Below are 19,229 nucleotides of genomic sequence, written 5' to 3'. Positions count from 1 at the left end.
AGAGGGAGGAGGGAGGAGGGTTCAGGATGGGGAGCACGGGTATACCTGTGGTGGATTCATTACGATGTTTGGCAAAACTAATACAATATTATAAAGTTTAAAAATAAAATAAAATTAAAAAAAAATAAAGCCTATTAGAGACTCTCCCCACCCCCCCCCAAAAAAAAAGATTTATCGCCTAAGATGTCCTATGTGACTATATGTTTGATCAGATTTTCTTATTCATTATAGATGTACTCTCTTTATTTTACATTAGGGTATATATTTTGTATTCTGTCTTTGCATTCTCAAGCTGTATTTTAATTGTTGTAGCTTTAAGGGGTATATGTTGGAGAAGACTCTTGAGAGTCCCTTGGACTGCAAGGAGATCAAACAAGTCAATCCTAAAGGAAACCAGTCTTGAATATTCATTGGAAGGACTGATGCTAAAGCTGAAGCTCCAGTACTTTAGCCACCTGATGAGAAGAACTGACTCATTGGAAAAGACCCTGATGCTGGGAAAGTTTGAAGAGAGGAGGAGATGGGGACAACAGAGGATGAGATGGTTGGATGGCATCACCAACTCGATGGACATGAGTTTGAGCACACTCTGGGAGTTGGTGATAAACAGGGAAGCCTGGCCTGCTGCATGCAGTCCATGGGGTTGCAGAGAATAAGATGTGACTGAGTGACTGAACTGAACTGAACTAAGGGGTATAATACCCAAGCTCTTGGTTTCATCATATGAAATAATTCATAGAGTGGTATATTCTAAACATCTGGAAAAGTAAAAAAAAAGACATAGTTTGTGAAACAAAGAGGGATAATAATGGTACCTAAAGGCAGTTTGGAATTATTTTTCAAAAGATTAAAAGGAGAAAATTCACCAATGCTCTACTGGGAAAAATAGAGAAATACATTTTTATTTTCATCCTTCTTTATTATCTATATTTATCTTCCATGTATTCATTCATTAAAAACATATTTTCCACACACCTATTTTTTACTAGAAACTATGTTAGACATTCAGGTTATAAAATTGAGAACAATGCTGGATGCCTTCTCACTCTATGTTAAAATGAGAAGATACATCAGGTTAACCATGTTTCTAACTGCTGTGATGAATTGGAGTGGCTCAGTGGCTCAGTAAAGAACCCACCTGCCAATGCAGGAGACATGGGTTCAATTCTTGGGTTAAGATACCCTGGAGAAGGAAATGACAACCTACTCCAGTATTCTTGCCTGGGAAATCCCATGGATGGAAGAGCCTGGCAGGCTATAATCCACCGGGTCACAAAAGAGCCAGATGCAACTTAGTGACTAAACAACAAAAATATTTGAATCAACCGAACTTGATGGATTTTCCAAATCTCTCCTACCATTGAGTACTCCTTACTATTGCTGTTCAGTCACTAAATCATGTCTGACTATTTGCAATGCCATGGACTGCAGCATGCCAGATTCCTCTGTCCTCCACTATCTCCTGGAGTTTGCTCAAATTCATGTCCATTGAGTTGGTGATGCTATCTTACCATCTCATCCTCTGCCACCCCCTTCTCCTTTTGCCTTCAATCTTTCCCAGCATCAGGATCTTTTTAGTGCAGAGGGAACATTTCATCCAGATTAATGTAAATGATATGCTTTCAGTTTAAGCATAAACTCCCAAAATCTTAAAACTCAAAGCACTTGCAGAAATTATCAAGCTTTACTTAATTCTCATTCCTATTTTAAAGGTTAATAAATTAAGCAGAGGAAAATTATGAGATTTGCCTAATAACATACAATTCAGTTCAGTTCAGTGGCTCAGTCGTGTCTGACTCTTTGCGACCCCATGAATTGCAGCACGCCAGGCCTCCCTGTCCATCACCAACTCCCGGAGTTCACTCAGACTCACGTCCATCGAGTCAGTCATGCCATCCAGCCATCTCATCCTCTGTCGTCCCCTTCTCCTCCTGCCCCCAATCCCTCCCAGCATCAGAGTCTTTTCCAATGAGTCAACTCTTCACATGAGGTGGCCAAAGTATTGGAGTTTCAATTTTAGCATCATTCCTTCCAAAGAACGCCCAGGACTGAATTCCTTTAGAATGGACTGGTTGGATCTCCTTGCAGTCCAAGGGACTCTAAAGAGCCTTCTCCAACACCACAGTTCAAAAGCATCAATTCTTCAGCACTCAGCTTTCTTCACAGTCCAACTCTCATATCCATACATGACTACTGGGAAAACCATAGCCTTGACTAGACAGACATTTGTTGGCAAAGTAATGTCTCTGCTTTTGAATATGCTATCTAGGTTGGTCATAACTTTCCTTCCAAGGAGCAAGCGTCTTTTAATTTCATGGCTGCAATCACCATTAGCAGTGATTTTGGAGCCCCCCAAAATAAAGTCTGACACTGTTTCCACTGTTTCCCCATAAAGAATGCTCAAACTACCACACAATTGTACTCATCTCACATGCTGGTAAACTAATGCTCAAAATTCCCCTAGCCAGGCTTCAGCAATACCTGAACTGTGAACTTCCAGATGTTCAAGCTGGTTTTAGAAAAGGCAGAGGAACCATCAAATTGCCAACATCCGCTGGATCATTGAAAAAGCAAGAGAGTTCCAGAAAAACATCTATTTCTGCTTTATTGACTATGGCAAAGCATTTGGCTGTGTGGATCACAATAAACTGTGGAAAATTCTGAAAGAGATGGGAATACCAGACTACCTGACCTGCCTCTTGAGAAACCTATATGCAGGTCAGGAAGCAACAGTTAGAACTGGACATGGAACAACAGACTGGTTCCAAATAGGAAAAGGAGTATGTCAAAGCTGTATATTGTTACCCTGCTTATTTAATTTATATGCAGAGTACATCATGAGAAACGCTGGGCTGGAAGAAGCACAAGCTGGAATCAAGATTGCCGGAAGAAATATCAATAAGCTCAGATATGCAGATGACACCACCCTTACGGCAGAAAGTGAGGAGGAACTCAAAAGCCTCTTGATGAACGTGAAAGAGGAGAGTGAAAAAGTTGGCTTAAAGCTCAACATTCAGAAAACATACAATTAGTTGGTGTCAAATTTAGAATGAAAACTCAGGTAACTTCATCAATCTACCACCATAACATAAGCCTAGCAGCATTCTGACAATACACGAAATATCTTTCCAGTTAACCTGGGAAATTCTTTTTTAGAAACTTATACTATATCAGGGCATCAGAGACACCCAGAAGTCTCTTGTAATGTTCCCACATTGGTTAGCAATGAAATGTCCATTGTCCTTGTCTGTTTAACTCTTTCAGGTTTACTGCTTACTGTTTCCATGACAAGTTTGTGGCACAGAACTCTCGTGAGACTTGAACATCTAGTGTGAGATTAAAAGATGACATTTTTCTCTCAAGTCTTATTATATCCACACTGAACTGCTAATGGCATACCTAGACATCTTCTGGTCTTCCAAGTTTGAAAAATTTTGAAATTGTAGAAAACTTCTCTAGGTGCAAAATCTACTATCTCTAATTTCCATAGCTTTTCTTTTAAAAAATCCAGTAATCTTTTCTTCAAACTTTCCCTTTGGGCAAGGTATTATTAAATCAACACCTACTGAAGGCAGAAAGGAAAGGCTTACTCCATAGTTCCTCAATGTTCCTAAGACTTTCTTCTGACATTCATACCAAAGCCTGTGTGTGTTAGTCGCTCAGTTGTGTCTGACTCTTTGTGACCCCATGGACTGTAGCCTGCCAGGCTCAGTCCATGAAATGAATTAAATTATTCATTTCATTCTTCAGTTAGGATATCTTTACTGAATACCTAGTATATGCTGTTTGGGGTGTTCAGAATGATAAGTAAGACAGAAAGCATCCCTATTCTCATGGGTGTTATATTCTAATGTGGCAAGACCAAAATGTAACTCCTAACCTCAAAAAAAAAAAAGAAGAAAAATGTAATTTCATATGATCATAGCAAGAGGGCTAGGAAAAGAGAGAAAAGAAAGTGAAAAGTGAAGTTGCTCAGTAGGGTTTGACTCTTTGCGATTCCGTGGACTGTAGCCCACCAGGCTCCTCCATCCATGGGATTCTCCAGGCAAGAATACTGGAGTGGGTTGCCATTTCCTTCTCCAGGGGATCTTCCCAAACCGGGGATCGAACCCAGGTCTCCCGCATTGCAGGCAGACGCTTTAACCTCTGAGACAGAAAAGGGTGATGCAATTATTAAATGAAGTAGGAAAAAGGGTTAACTTCAGATGGCCTGACTAGGGGAACTCTATAGAGTTAAATATAGCCATCTGAACTCCCATAGTAGAAAGGTCCAGCAGTGTGAAAGCTGCAGGAGGAACGTATGTCAGGCAAGACAGGGGTACATACTTGGAGCCGAAGGTCTTGATGTGCCACGAACTGATGACTGGGGCGTATTTGAAGAGTAGAAAAAAGTCCATGTGTTGTGAATCCATCATGCTTGCCAGGAGCAAAAAAGCCCTTTGTCTCTGACAACTCTGGCAACTCCATCTGATTGTATCATTCAGTTGAAGAGTCAAAATGGCTTCTGGCCGCTTACATATTATCTGTCCAATTATGTGATAAATTAACCCTCCAACTGAAAAGCAATGGAAGGCATACTTAAAAAGTAAAATACCTGCATTTCTGGTGACAGGGAAAATCCCTGATAAATTATTGACGCTGCCATCTTGCACCTCATATTACAGTGAGACTTAACTAAAGCCTAAACCAATCAAAAAATTAAATTTAACGTCAGGCCAATAGTTCTCATGAAGAATTGCATATCAGAATCATTTGTACAACTTTATAAAGCTATAGGTGAGTGGGCCTCTCCCTCAAAGATTGATTCCAGGAGTCTGTCATTAAAAAAAGTCTGTAATACACAACATGTTGTTTACTTCATTTTCTGGAAATATTTTGAAATGTTTGACAGTTAAATGTGATTGTTACATTTTTCTAAAATGTGACTCTTTAAATAGTTTATAGGACTTACAAACTTAAAAAGACAAGGCTCATAAAATGGATCAAAAACCTTGTCAGTAATGCCAAGAACAGAGTATTGATTTCTTGGATGGAGCTGGGGGCAGGATACATGCCCCCAGTGCACACATGCACTCATTTTAGCTTTCCGTAATTTGAATTGTGTTATTGTTATATCTTTTCCTCATTTTAAAATGTATTTGAATTCTGTTCTCTCCACTTCTGTGTTATCAGCTCAGCTAAGATAATCTCACTATGCTATTGCAGCTTCTTCTTTGAGAATACTGTCCGCAGCATCATTCCTTCTCTGTCAGACCACCACTGACATTGCTCTGCCAGTTACTTGATTGTAGTAAGGCCTTGAGGGATAATCAGAGAAGTATGAATTGCCATCAAATCCTCTATATGATTTAGAATTCAGCCTTAAATCTTAGGAAAATACCCAGCATGAGTCCTAGTTCCTAGACTTTTTCTTTCTTTTTCTTAACTTCTTTCTCTTCCCTCCCACCTCTTCTCCTTCTTGCCCTTGCTTTCTTCCTTCCCTTATTTTTGTTGTTTTAGGGACCACGAACTTATTTTCTTATATTTCAGGATTAAGCCTTGAGCAAGTGAATTTTAATGTATAATAATACTGCCTACTTGTTTCACTAAGGATGCTGAAAGAATTCATAAGTCTTTAGAATGCACTGAGCTCCTTGGTGCGGAGGAGGAGGAAGAATATGAATGTAGTCATTATGTACCTCAATAAATAAATACATATTTAAGCTTATAATATATATATATATACACACACACATATGTATATATATTCACATACACTCACAGCCTGTGTCCTTGAAGTTTAATGTACCACTACTGTTTATTGCACACTCAGTTTCCATATGAAAACCTCAGCTTATTTTCAAGTCTGACTATACTTGTTTCCGGGCTCCTTTATATAAATAAAGTGAGATCTAAAAGTACTACAATAATAATTTATAATAATCATAAACAATATTGAACATTCAGATTTTTCTAGAAACTGAATAATGTTCTAGTCCATCATGTTATTTTATCTTCACAATAGCCCTAAGAATTAGGTAATATTTTTACCACTTTAAGATGAGGAAACTTAGCTTATTTCAAGTCACTTTGGGTTGCCTAAGGAAGGGTTCACAATAAGCAAGAGTTAGAAAAATATAGAATAGTTATCCTGAATTCTGATAAGAGAAATAAATGAGTCATAGAATTTATTATCACTTTTTCCACAATAAAATAGGGTATCTTCCTATGGGTCTGGTTTAAAGACAGTTCAGCTTAGAGAAGGAAAGTTATTTCTGTCATCCCTGAGAATGTGAACAGTGTTATCTTTGTTAGGGCCAGTTTAAGAGAGTATCTTCCTCTTACACATGATTAAAATCAGATCAAACATGATCTTCACTTGAAATTTAGAAGAAAGCAGTGTATGTGTAATTATACTAAACCCTATTAGTACAATGGTGTTTTATATTCAAAATCAGGAAAATGTAACTAGTTAGTGATAAGTATTGTGTCAATCCAGAGTAACAGATGTGAAATAAAATGGAGGTATCCAAAATGCCACAGAAGTTTTATCAAAAAATATAAAAGATTGTGATAGGATGAGGGATAAGCTAGTGAAGAAAGAAGAGAACAAATAGTAGACAGAAAGAAGCAACCTTTGTTGCACCCCAGCTATGTCTGTGGGCTAAGCACTTGTTTAAACATCTTAGTACAACTGAATCTCACAATAATCTTCAGGATTATGTCTCTTATCCAAAATTTTGTTCTGAAGAAACAAAATTTTAAAAGGAGACACATATTCCTCAACAAGCTAATTGGAGAGGCAGAATTCAAATTCAGGTCTGCATTGCTCAACACTTTATGATCTTTCTCCTACTTGACACTGATCTAAGATAGTTGGTTTCCCTTCACACAGGATGGAAATGGACTGGGAACATACACAAGTTACACACACACACACACACACACACACACACACACACACACAAACCTTCCAGAAGTTTAAACTTCCAAAGTGACTAAATAAGTAAAAGCAAAACAAGCTGTTTCCAGGAGTGTACAATATAGGGCCACCAAACCTCTATCCTTCCTTTTTTAAATGTTTACTCTTTCTATTATTATTTATCTTCAAACTGAAGTTCATATATATCCCCAAAATGATTAAGTACTCCTACTTCTTCCTTAGTTTCCATTTAAACTATAACACTGTGTATGTAACTGTTTATTTTTAAAATACCATCCAGCTGCTTGCCTTACAGAAAGCAAAATGCTACCAGCAGGTGTTTTGAACAGTCCCCCACGGTTTTTTCTTTTCTTTTTTTTTTTTTTTTCATGATAAGGAGAAGTCAGTTGTGGTGGTTTTGCAAGAACACTATCAGTCTCCTGTTAAAGAAAAGTACACAAGTATGTGGGCGTAAATGGTAGGCTTATCATTTCCTGCAGTATCACTAACAAAAATGATATTTGTGATTTCTGAGGAGCAGTTGCTCTTAATTTCTGTTAGATCACTTTATTTTTGAATTGCACAGAGTACTGGGATTGGTGATGAAGCTCTGTCTCACCACAGAACTTGGGTTATATAATAGAATATAACCCAAGTAATAAGCAAAGACATTTATAAGAAACATCACAGTAGGGACCCCAGATAGCTTGCAGTTGCAAAATAACAGGGTCAAGAAAGGGAATTTGATCAATTGAGTTTATTCAGATATTACAGGGGCTGGTGATAAATCAAGAGAAAAAAATTATAAAAAGCCTTTCTGAAGAATACTCGGGAAGAATACACAAAAATTAGCTAATAATGAAATATATGATTTTATAGAAATTCCCTCATGGCAAACTCATGCTATTATTACTTAAGAAGAAAGATAAATTTCCTGTGATCGTAGCTGCACGTAGTTGCAGCAAAGAAGGACTGCATGTAGACATCAACATATAGATAACTACTCAGCACACTGGGGGCTTTAGTGAGGGGGAAGATATTAATGTCTAATGAGAGTCAGTTCACATTAATGCAGAGTGATAGATGCTCAATGCAAGTGCTGGAGAACAAAAAAAAAGTGCTGGTTAAAGATCCATGAACTGAGAAAGAATCTGAGGCCATAAGTGTTTAGGAGATTGGTAGTTTTGCTCCACAGTGTGAGCTAATCATTTCAAGTTCCCATGCCTGGAGTGGCCCCAATGGAAAGAATGCTCTTCACAACCCTGAAAGTAAGTGAAGGGCCTGTGTGTAGAGCAAGGTTTGAGGGAAACCAGAGCTATTCTGAGGAGGTAGGTCCTGACCCTTTCCAGTCTTCAACAGCTAGGTGTATATACAGGAGACCTTCCATTTTCAATTTTAGATGTTTGTCATGACATCTAAATGTTTATATTTTGGATTTCTCACCAGAGCTTTGTAGCAAAGGAAACCATTTTAAAATAGTTTAAAATTGAGACTGTGTAAACTATAATACTAAATTAATTCTCATTAAGTACTTTATATTTATAATAATGATTTTGCTGTACAGTACTTATATTTGCATTAATGACTGCTGCTGCTGCTGCTAAGTCACTTCAGTCATGTCCGACTCTGTGTGACCCCATAAATGGCAGTCCACCAGGCTCCCCCATCCCTGGGATTCTCCAGGCAAGAACACTGGAGTGGGTTGCCCAATGCGTGAAAGTGAAAAGTGAAAGTGAAGTCGCTCAGTCGTGTCTGACTCTTAGTGACCCCATAGTCTGCTGCCTACCAGGCTTCTCTGCCCATGGGATTTTCCAGGCAAGAGTACTGGAGTGGGGTGCCATTGCCTTCTCCATTAATGACTGGTATCATTTAATTATTGCCAAAGAGGGACTAAAGGAATGGTAACCTGAAACTGAGAAAAACAACAAAAAACAGATTAAAAAATTAGTTTGAAATACAGGAAGATAGAAGCACAATAGAGATACAGTGAGGACAGATGTTTGTTGTTGCTGTTGATATGTTTTGTTTTGCTTATATCCAACTAGATTTTTGGCTATCACTGATAATTTTTCTTCATCCATTTAAAACCATGTATATGCTAGGTTGTGGTGAGATGGTAGTAAGCAGAGCAAACTGAGTCCTTACCTCAAAGAACAGATAGTTCAACAGTTTACTTCCCAATTCAACAACTAATGCTAAAATAAAGTATGATGAACACTATATAGTGAAAGCAGAAGGCATCAGGAAATGCTTGGAAGAGGAACTCAAACCAATCTAGGGGATTTGTAAGCAACACCTCCCTGAATAAAAGATGTTTAATAAAAGATGTTTAAAATTGAAAAAAAAAAAAGAACAAAAGCAATGGAAGTAGGTTAACTATGTAGACTAAACCCTAAAGTTCATGTTAAATTATTACATTCTAAGAAAATTTAATTTCTCAATTTTTTTGTTTTGATATCATATGGTTTTAATAATAGTTATTCCACTTATTTGTCACATGTAAACACCTTGATTTGTGGTAGCCACATAGTGGTTAGCCAAATTGCTACTCAGAGAAAAACATCCTTCTGATCATTTTTGCTTTCTTTTTCTTTCAGAATTTATTGCAACATAATTAATATATTATAAACATTACCATTGAAAGTACTTTAAATATTCACAAGAGTGTATGATCATTACCACTTCTGACTGTAGAATGTTGTTGCCATCCCGTTTCATACCAATGCCATCCCATGAAATGCCATGCCATTTTATACCCCAATGGGTATGAAACCACATACCCATTAGCAGTCATGGCTCCCAACCCCCTCTTCCACTCTCTGCTTTAGGAACCACTAATCAAATCTCTGTCTCTATACATGTGGCTATTCTTGAATTCCAAATAAATAGAACCATATAATATGTGGCATTTTGTGATTGACTTGTTTCACTTAGCATAATATTTTCAAAGTTTACCATGTTGCAGTATATATTAGTACTTCATTCCTTTTTATAATATTCAAGTAATATTCCTTTGCAGGGATTTACTATGTTTTGTTTATTCATTCATCACTAGACATGTTTCTTGGTCATTATGATTGCTGTTGCTATGAATACTTGTTTACAGATTTTTGTGTAGATATATATTTTTCATTTCTCTTGGGTATGTACTGTTGAGTGAATCGGGTCCTACTTCCCACTGCTTACAAAATCAATACTCAGATTCTTTAACGTCTGAGCCACCAGGAAAGCCCTATAGAAAGAAAAGTCTCCCTTAATCAAATTGCTGGTAATCTAGGGAGATAGTTGACTCAACGTCCCCCAAACACCATGTCCAAAGATTCTGCTAGATTATAAAAACATTTAAAGGAAAGAAGGGAAGTAATCTCAATTAATCATTGAGATGGGGCTTAAGGTCATCACCATCCCCCTCTATGCAGGCTCAGTGAATTCTTGTGATATTCTTCTAGGCGCTATCTTATTCATACAGCTTGGTCATGAAATTACTGCATGGGAAACTAGGGAAAAGATTTGGTCATACTTATTCTTCAATTCTACCTCTATAATCTATGGAAAGATCTGACAAGTTAGGCAAGATATCATTTGATTAAAAGATCTGAAAGGTGTACTTGGCGGGGAGATGAATAGAGCATGGGAATCCCTGGCTTAAATTTTAGTTACAGTATGGCTGAAAGAGATGGGATACCAGACCACCTGAACTGCCTCTTGAGAAATCTATATGCAGGTCAGGAAGAAACAGAACTGGACATGGAAAAACAGACTGGTTCCAAATAGGAAAAGGAGTACGTCAAGGCTGCATATTGTCACCCTGCTTGTTTAACTTATATGCAGAGTACATCATGAGAAATGCTGGGCTGGAAGAAGCACAAGCTGGAATCAAGATTGCTGGGAGAAATATCAATAACCTCAGATATGCAGATGACACCACCCTTATGGCAGAAAGTGAAGAGGAACTAAAAAGCCTCTTGATGAAAGTGAAAGTGGAGAGTGAAAAAGTTGGCTTAAAGCTCAACATTCAGAAAACAAAGATCATGGCATCTGGTCCTATCACTTCGTGGGAAATAGATGGGGAAACAGTGTCAGACTTTATTTTTTTGGGCTCCAAAATCACTGCAGATGGTGACTGCAGCCATGAAATTAAAAGACACTTACTCCTTGGAAGGAAAGTTATGACCAACCTAAATAGCATATTGAAAAGCAGAGACATTACTTTGCCAACAAAGGTCTGTCTAGTCAAGGTTATGGTTTTTCCAGTGGTCATGTATGGATGTGAGAGTTGGACTGCAAAGAAAGCTGAGCACCAAAGAATTGATGCTTTTGAACTGTGGTGTTGGAGAAGACTCTTGAGAGTCCCTTGGACTGCAAGGACATCCAACCAGTCCATTCTGAAGGAGATCAGCCCTGGGATTTCTTTGGAAGGAATGATGCCAAAGCTGAAACTTCAGTACTTTGGCCACATGTGAAGAGTTGACTCATTGGAAATGACTGATGCTGGGATGGATTGGGGGCAGGAGGAGAAGGGGACGACAGAGGATGAGATGGCTGGATGGCATCACTGACTTGATGGACGTGAGTCTGAGTGAACTCCAGGAGTTGGTGATGGACAGGGAGGCCTGGTGTGCTGGGATTCATGGGGTCACTAAGAGTCGGACATGACTGAGCGACTGAACTGAACTGATGGCTTTGCTAAAGTGACAAGAAAAGGAGCTTCTGTCCATGGAATTCTCCAGGCAAGAATACTGGAGTGGGTTCCCATTCCCTTCTCCAAGGGATCTTCCTGACCCAGGGATTGTGCCCAGGTCTCCAGGATTACAGGCAGATTCTTTACCATCTGAGCCATTAGTAAAGCCCTCCTGCTGAGGGCAGTTTCCTGCACAGAACTGCTTACATAAGTACCTAGGAGAGGAGTTGCTGGGTCATATTGGTAACTCTGTGTTAGCTGAGGTACTGCCAGACTACCATTTTGCATTTCCAACAACAGTGTTTTGCTTTCTTTTTATAGACTCCAGAAGAACTAGAGGATGTTTCTGACCTGGAAGAGGATCATGAGGTTCGCAGTCACACCAGCGTTCAGACTGAAGGGAAAACTGACCGGGTAAGTCACTTCCCTGAGGGGAGAGCTGTGTGCTAGGCCCTTTCCTTATCACTCCAGGAAGTGTCTCCCAGGCGGGACCCCTGGATCTAGAACTGCTTCTGTAAAGCCCAGAGATAGGAGCCTCAGGATGCTGGGCAGCATTGTGAGGGCAATGATTTCTTCCGCCTTGAGACCTCTCAGTGAAGCCATTTCTCATTAGGCAGTGACTTACCCCATGCCACTTGTGGTCATTATAGTAGCCATGGGAATATCAAAGTGAAATGTGTACCTGTTTGTTCAGAGTGAAAAAGAGAATCCATGAAGTTATAAATATACTCTGAAGTTCTAGGGGAAAATAATCAAATTCTGAGGTAATATGCCTCTATTTTCTCCCTTTCTACAATGCTTCCTTCTGCCCACCTCAAAACACATACACACACACACACACACACACACACACACACACACACACACACATGTTAATCAATTTTTGAAATACTCTGAGATGTTCTACTTTGCTTGGGAATTTGTGGAACCTGATTTCCTAGCCACTGATAACTTGCAAGTGCAGAACGGACTACATAGCATGTAGGTCTAAAGCCAGGCAATATAGCATGGTGTCTGAGACTGCCTGGGAATGCATCTGAATCAGCCACTTCTTTACTGGGTTCCTGGGGAACTCACTTAGCCTTTCTCTACCTCTGTCCCTCAATTTCTAAAGTGAGGGTACTGATAGTATTCTCTACATGAGGATTGCTGTGGGAATCAACTAAATTAATGAAAAGTATTCTTAACCTAGTGCCTAGCTCATAGTAAGTTCTCAATCATTACTTACTGTTATTGAGAACTTACTAGGTAGCAATAGGGTAATTGTTATCACTATAGCAATTATCATCAATATCATTATTACTATTATTAAATTCAGTATCATAAAATTTGGAGATGTATGAAACAGATACATTTAAGAACATCCCATGTTGGGAATTCCCTGGATGTCCAGTGGTTAGAATGCTGTGCTTATTACAAAGAGCATGGGTTTGATCCCTGGCTGGGGAACCAAGATCCCACAAGATAGATGTATGTGTTAAGATGTATGTACTTGAAGTTTATATGACTAGTGAAGGAAAATGGCTTAAATCTGTCCTCTACCTGTATCACCTGACCAGAGCTAAGATCATATTTAGATATGTTCTCTCCCAGACATCTTACATCCCTAATAGTCCCATATTTCTTATAATTACATCTCTATGCTTTGAATATATTCATAAATTCAGTCTTATGATTATTTGAGACTTTGTCTCTGCGTTCAATATAGCATTTCCTGAACTTTGTGTCCACTGGACTGAGTATATCTTTTGACATATTTCCCATGAATCATTAATTTGGAAAGATATCATAAGATTTCAGACTCAGAATCTGTCGATAAGTATTTGAATACTGATGCCATGTTCATTCCTGGTCACTGAATAAGACAAATGTTTGATTCCTTTTTGTTTGCAGCTGTTACGAAGGAACAAATGCCTGTTTGGTTCTTGGATTATGCAGACTCTGCTATATCAAACATGTACTAGAACCAATTTCAGGCAGTGTTTAGTAATGGAGTGACAATTATTTATTATCATTTTACTTTATGCATTGCACTTCCAGTAGCTTTGGCTCAACATCATCTGTTACTGCTGTCATTGGTGGCAAATGCCACTGGGTATTGTAAGGTCTGTAATCAACAAACAATGATTTACATTCCACACTCAATAGAGTGCAAAACACTAAGAGACCAATAGTGCATGCCTTATGAGATGGCAAAGGAACAGCAGTGGAAATTAGTGGTTATCTTAATTATTAAACATGAGTAGTCACTGGACCAATACCTGGTTCTAACCAATGATCAGGCATCCCAGAGTGACACAGTACAGTGGGTTTGCTATAGGTTTATAGAGCATTCTTTAGAGTTCTTGTTTATTCAGTTCATGCCCTTAGCAAGGATGAAACAGACATCTTTTATTTTAAAAACTCAAATTAAAGAGAGATTAAAATAGACTCCTAAGATAATAAAATTCTTAAACTTGATAATAATATTTTTTGTAAGTCCTAAAAGAATCTTCTTAAATATTTTATTAAATATAAGCTAAGGTACATTTTCTTTTTAAACAGAGCTGTGCCAGTTATCATTAACACTTTAGAGAATGTTTCCAAATTGTTGTTTTTGTTCAGTCGTTAAGTCGTGTCCAATTCTTTGTGACACTGTGGACTTCAGCACACCAGGCTTCCCTGTCCTTCACTATCTCCTGGAGTTTGCACAAACTCATGCCCATTGAGTCAGTACTGCCATTCAACCATCTCATCCTCTGTCATCCCCTTCTCCTCCTGCCCTCGATCTTTCCTCATGAAAAGTTTCCAAGTTGGTGTTTTATCGAAGAGAAGCCCTGAAGCCCTAAAGGGATTTTTGTTTTTTGTTTTTGTTTTTTTTCCCCTTGATTTTACTAATCAGGGAACTCAGTTCAGTTCAGTCACTCAGTTGTGTCTGACTCTGTGACCCCATGAACCGCAGCACGCCAGGCCTCTCTGTCCATAACCAACTCCTGGAGTCCACCCAAACCCATGACCACCGAGTCGGTGATGCCATCCAACCATCTCATCCTCTGTCGTCCCCTTCCCCTCCTGCCCTCAATCTTTCCCAACATCAGGGTCTTTTCAAGTAAGTCAGCTCTTCGCATCAGGTGGCCAAAGTTTTGGAGTTTCAGCTTCAACATCAGTCCTTCCAATGAACACCCAGGCCTGATCTCCTTTAGGATGGACTGGTTGGATCTCCTTGCAGTCCAAGGGACTCTCAAGAGTCTTCTCCAACACCACAGTTCAAAAGCATCAATTCTTCAGCGCTCAGCTTTCTTTATAGTCCAACTCTCACATCCATACATGACTATTGGAAAAGGATTATATGACAAAATCTAAGCAGCATATAAGTTCTGGTAAAACAACATTTATGCATGGGAAAATGCTCTGACCTTATGCATATTAAGTATTTTTAAATCACTGAACTCTTCAGAAACTGCAAATAGTTTCTTATGAAAAAAAAAAAGAAAAAAAGGATATTCTTATTTAAAAGTCACTCCTGAACTTAGAGAACTGAGCAAAGGAGAGATGAGGCAGTAACTTATAATTCTCAATTCAGTTCAGTTGCTCAGTCGTGTCTGACTCTTTGCAACTCCATGAATCCCAGCATGCCAATCCTCCCTGTCCATCACCAACTCCCAGAGTTCACCCAAACTCATATGCATCAAGTCAGTGACGCCATTCAGCCATCTCATCCTCTGTCATCCCCTTCTCCTCCTGCCCCCAATCCCTCCCAGCATCAGGGTCTTTTCCAATGAGTCAGCTCTTCTCATGAGGTGGCCAAAGTATTGGAGTTTCAGCCTCAGAATTAGTCCTTCCAATGAACACCCAGGACTGATCTCCTTTAGAATGGACTGGTTGGATCTCCTTGCAGTCCAAGGGACTCTCAAGAGTCTTCTCCAATACCACAGTTCAAAGCATCAATTCTTCGGCGCTCAGCTTTCTTCACAGTCCAACTCTCACATCCATACATGACCACTGGAAAAACCATAGCCTTGACTAGACAGACCTTTGTTGTCAAAGTAATGTCTCTGCTTTTTAATATGCTGTCTAGGTTGGTCATAACTTTCCTTCCAAGGAGTAAGTGTCTTTTAATTTCATGGCTGCAATCACCATCTGCAGTGATTTTGGAGCCCAGAAAAATAGTCAGCCATTGTTTTCACTATTTCCCCATCTAATTAGACTCAAATAATTTCCGTAGTTTAAGCAAGTCCTATAGAAATGGAAGCAAGTTCCAGGTCGTCTGGCACTAGCCACACACATTCTAGTACAGCATGCTTGTAAATGTGGGTCGAATTTCAGCATCCCTGAAGATCTCATCGCCCGACTATTGCCACAGTCAGTGTTAAGGTGTTGATATGATAATTCCTCTAACAGAAGATGACTCATGAAACTTAACACCATAAGGCTTAGTATCAGATCTATTTAAGCCTTACACATTTTCAAATGTCCTAATACTACAGTTTTCTATCAATAACAAAATCAGATGGTTGGTTATTATTTGGAAACTACATAGTGATGCTTAGAACCTGAAAATCTCCCGAGTGAATTACTTTGTGTTGATGACATGGATTCTACTTAAGTAGAATCACACCATGGAGGACCTTTTTGGGTGACACTCTGAGGTCTCCAAGGAGAGAATCCAGAGACAGAGGCAGTTACTCCTCATTCAGCCTCTTATCCCTTGGCTTCTTTGATATTTCAATGAAGGGAGCATTCTAATTTCTAGAAAGTTTCCCTAGGTTATTGTCTGCAATATAGGCAGCAGTAACCATGGATACTCAGGAAATTGCAAGTGGCAGGAGGGTGGTAGCTAAAAATATATTCCTCAAGTCTACCTAAGGGACAACTGTGGGTTTAGAAAGACTCAGTAAAATGAGTTGAAAGAGTTTTGGGAATAGAATGGTTGAGCAAGTGGCTTGCATTTTTTGGTCCTGCTATAGACTGCAAGGAGATCCAACCAGTCCATTCTGAAGGAGATCAGCCCTGGGATTTCTTTGGAAGGACTGATGCTAAAGCTGAAACTCTAGTACTTTGGTCACCTCATGCGAAGAGTTGACTCATTGGAAAAGACTCTGATGCTGGGAGGGATTGGGGGCAGGAGGAGAAGGGGCCGACAGAGGATGAGATGGCTGGATGGCATCACTGACTCGATGGACGTGAGTCTGAGTGAACTCTGGGAGTTGGTGAGGGACAGGGAGGCCTGGCGTGCTGTGATTCATGGGGTATCAAAGAGTCGGACACAACTGAGCGACTGATCTGATCTGATTTGATAGAAATATAATGTAGACGTTAAATGTGTGGACTTTGGTTGGATACACACAAACTTTGGTTCAAAATGGGGTTCTGCCAATTTGCATCCATGTGTCCCTGGGAAAGTTAGTTTATATTTCTACCTTTCAGTTTCCTCATCTGTAAAATTGTGATAATAATAATATCTATTATTACTAATAGATTAAGTGGAAGAAATGAGTAAAGGGAGTCAAAAATGCTCAGAATGAAGAAAATAGTAGTATCTATTTTATAGCTCTCTTTGAAGATGAGATATATGAAAAATAAATTCATTTCTCATGCAAAGGAAATACACAATAAATTTTTATTTTTACAACAGTGAATGTCAATATGTGCATAGACTTGTGTGTGCTAATGTTACATTTCATTTCCTTTTGACTATTTCAAAGAGCTTTGTAAATATAGATCTCTCAGTCTTTCAGTATAAGATTACTTTGGTCATCTGGTTTTGTGGGGGTCAACATTTAACAATCGATTACCAAAATTTTTTTTGAGTTTTTTTTTCCCCCTCCTCAGGAAGGGGACTTTTCAGAAAGTGCTTTAAGCGGTTAAAAGGGAGATGATATTAACGTGATTATTAATGATGCTAACACTTTTATGTACATTTTTATTCATGTAAATAATGTGGATCTGAAATAATGATCAGAAAAAGCAACTTTTGATAGTAGGAACAAAACACTTTACCCCTTAATTGCCAATTTCTTATTTCCTTCAATGATTGTGGAATGCCTGGCTCCTCACTGGGAGCTTTTCTTTTTTGTGGAATTGTGGTAGCTTGGTGATCTATTAGTTTCCGTCTTTCTCCAGAGTCCTCAGTTACCTTCATTAAGATATATAGGCTTAATTTCCTAGTTTTATGGTACATACTCATAAAAAAGAAAAAAAAAACAGTCATCCTGGTATTTTATAGGATGTATGTTGGTGACCGTTTTGCAAGTAGTCATTTGAAATCATCTACTCTTTCTCTACCTCTGTTCACAAAGGACAGATGTTCTAGTGTCTTCCCTCTGCCAAAACAGCTGGAAAGCCAGTAAGATCTAAAGACAAAAAAATGTGTTCTGCCTTACACAATTTAAACTGTGATTATTTCTTATAGATAAGGAGTGAGAGAGGGAACTTATTTAACATTGCTGACTAAGGCTAGGTTTTTATTTGAAGGTATTTGAAGTTGTGGTCTCTAATTGCTGAAATCCAATTGAATAAATATAGCATTAAAATAAACAATTAAAATTTTATAATTTCAACTATAGACATTTATTTCAATATGATAAAGTTATACTTTTTTAAAGATACATTATTCATCATATTTATAGATGATCCAAAATGAAAGAAATTGTAATTTGTTGTCAGTTTGATGACTAATATTTGTGGTATCTTTAATATTATACCCACTGAAGAATATATAGTTTGTAAACCTACCCTGCCTTAAAGAATACCATTGAGACCATTAAATTTATATATGCTTTATAAATAGAAGTAATTTAGGACAGAAATAAGAACAGTTGCCTAGGTTACTGGAACAACCTCAAAGTATCAACAGCAGCAAATGAATTGGAGTATATCAAATCTTAAAATACTGGAGATGATTCTTGGTATTAAAAAGTGCCTCAAACTTCATGTTGGTGATAGGTAGAACATGCTCATTGTTGCTTTTTAACATGCAGTCTGCTGAATATCTTCCACCATGAGAACAAAATATCACCATGAATGAGTGGTGTATTTTAAAAATTGGAAACATTTCAATAGTCCTATTATCAGAATACACTCTTCATAATTCAAATTTATACTGAATTACCATGCAGAATATGAAGAAGATATGACCTCTGCTGCTGCTGCTAAATTGCTTCAGTCGTATCTGACTCTGTGCGACCCCATAGACGGCAGCCCACCAGGCTCCCCCATCCCTGGGATTCTCCAGGCAAGAACACTGGAGTGGGTTGCCATTTCCTTCTCCAATGCATGAAAGTGAAAAGTGAAAGTGAAGTCGCTCAGTTGTGTCCGACTCTTAGTGATCCCATGCACTGTAGCCTACCAGGGTCCTCCATCCATAGGATTTTCCAGGCAAGAGTACTGGAGTGGGGTGCCATTGCCTTCTCCAGATATGACCTCATTACCTTGTTAATATAGTTTGGTTTAGGTTGCTATGAAAAGCACAGGTCTGGTAAGCCTGAATGAAATGACATTACTCAGCAGCACTACACTATTGCACGTTATTATCATTTGTTTTTACAATTTCTATTCTGTAGTTGGTGATAACTCTGCTTTCCTACCTTTCTGAGTGATCATTCTCAGTGCTTCATTGTTTTCTCTTCCTCTGTCTATTCATATGCATGAGGGTTCACTACAGCTCTG

General features: G+C 38.6%; 1 protein-coding gene across 19 annotated transcripts in view; it reads left to right on the top strand.

Moving 5' to 3' along the window:
* CTNNA3 (catenin alpha 3) overlaps window positions 1-19,229 on the top strand; it is a 1,911,430-nt gene that overhangs the window by 1,691,516 nt on the left and 200,685 nt on the right. For all 19 annotated transcript variants that reach the window (XM_055590589.1, XM_055590598.1, XM_055590586.1 and 16 more), the window contains one exon: window positions 11,904-11,996. In XM_055590589.1, the coding sequence (XP_055446564.1) occupies window positions 11,904-11,996 (93 nt within the window). The remainder of the gene's footprint in view (window positions 1-11,903; window positions 11,997-19,229) is intronic.

This window comes from Bubalus kerabau, chromosome 1, assembly GCF_029407905.1.
Source record: "Bubalus kerabau isolate K-KA32 ecotype Philippines breed swamp buffalo chromosome 1, PCC_UOA_SB_1v2, whole genome shotgun sequence".
NCBI classification, from domain to species: domain Eukaryota; kingdom Metazoa; phylum Chordata; class Mammalia; order Artiodactyla; family Bovidae; genus Bubalus; species Bubalus kerabau.
Note: the sequence above shows the minus strand (reverse complement) of the source record. Positions and strands in the feature narration are given on the sequence as shown.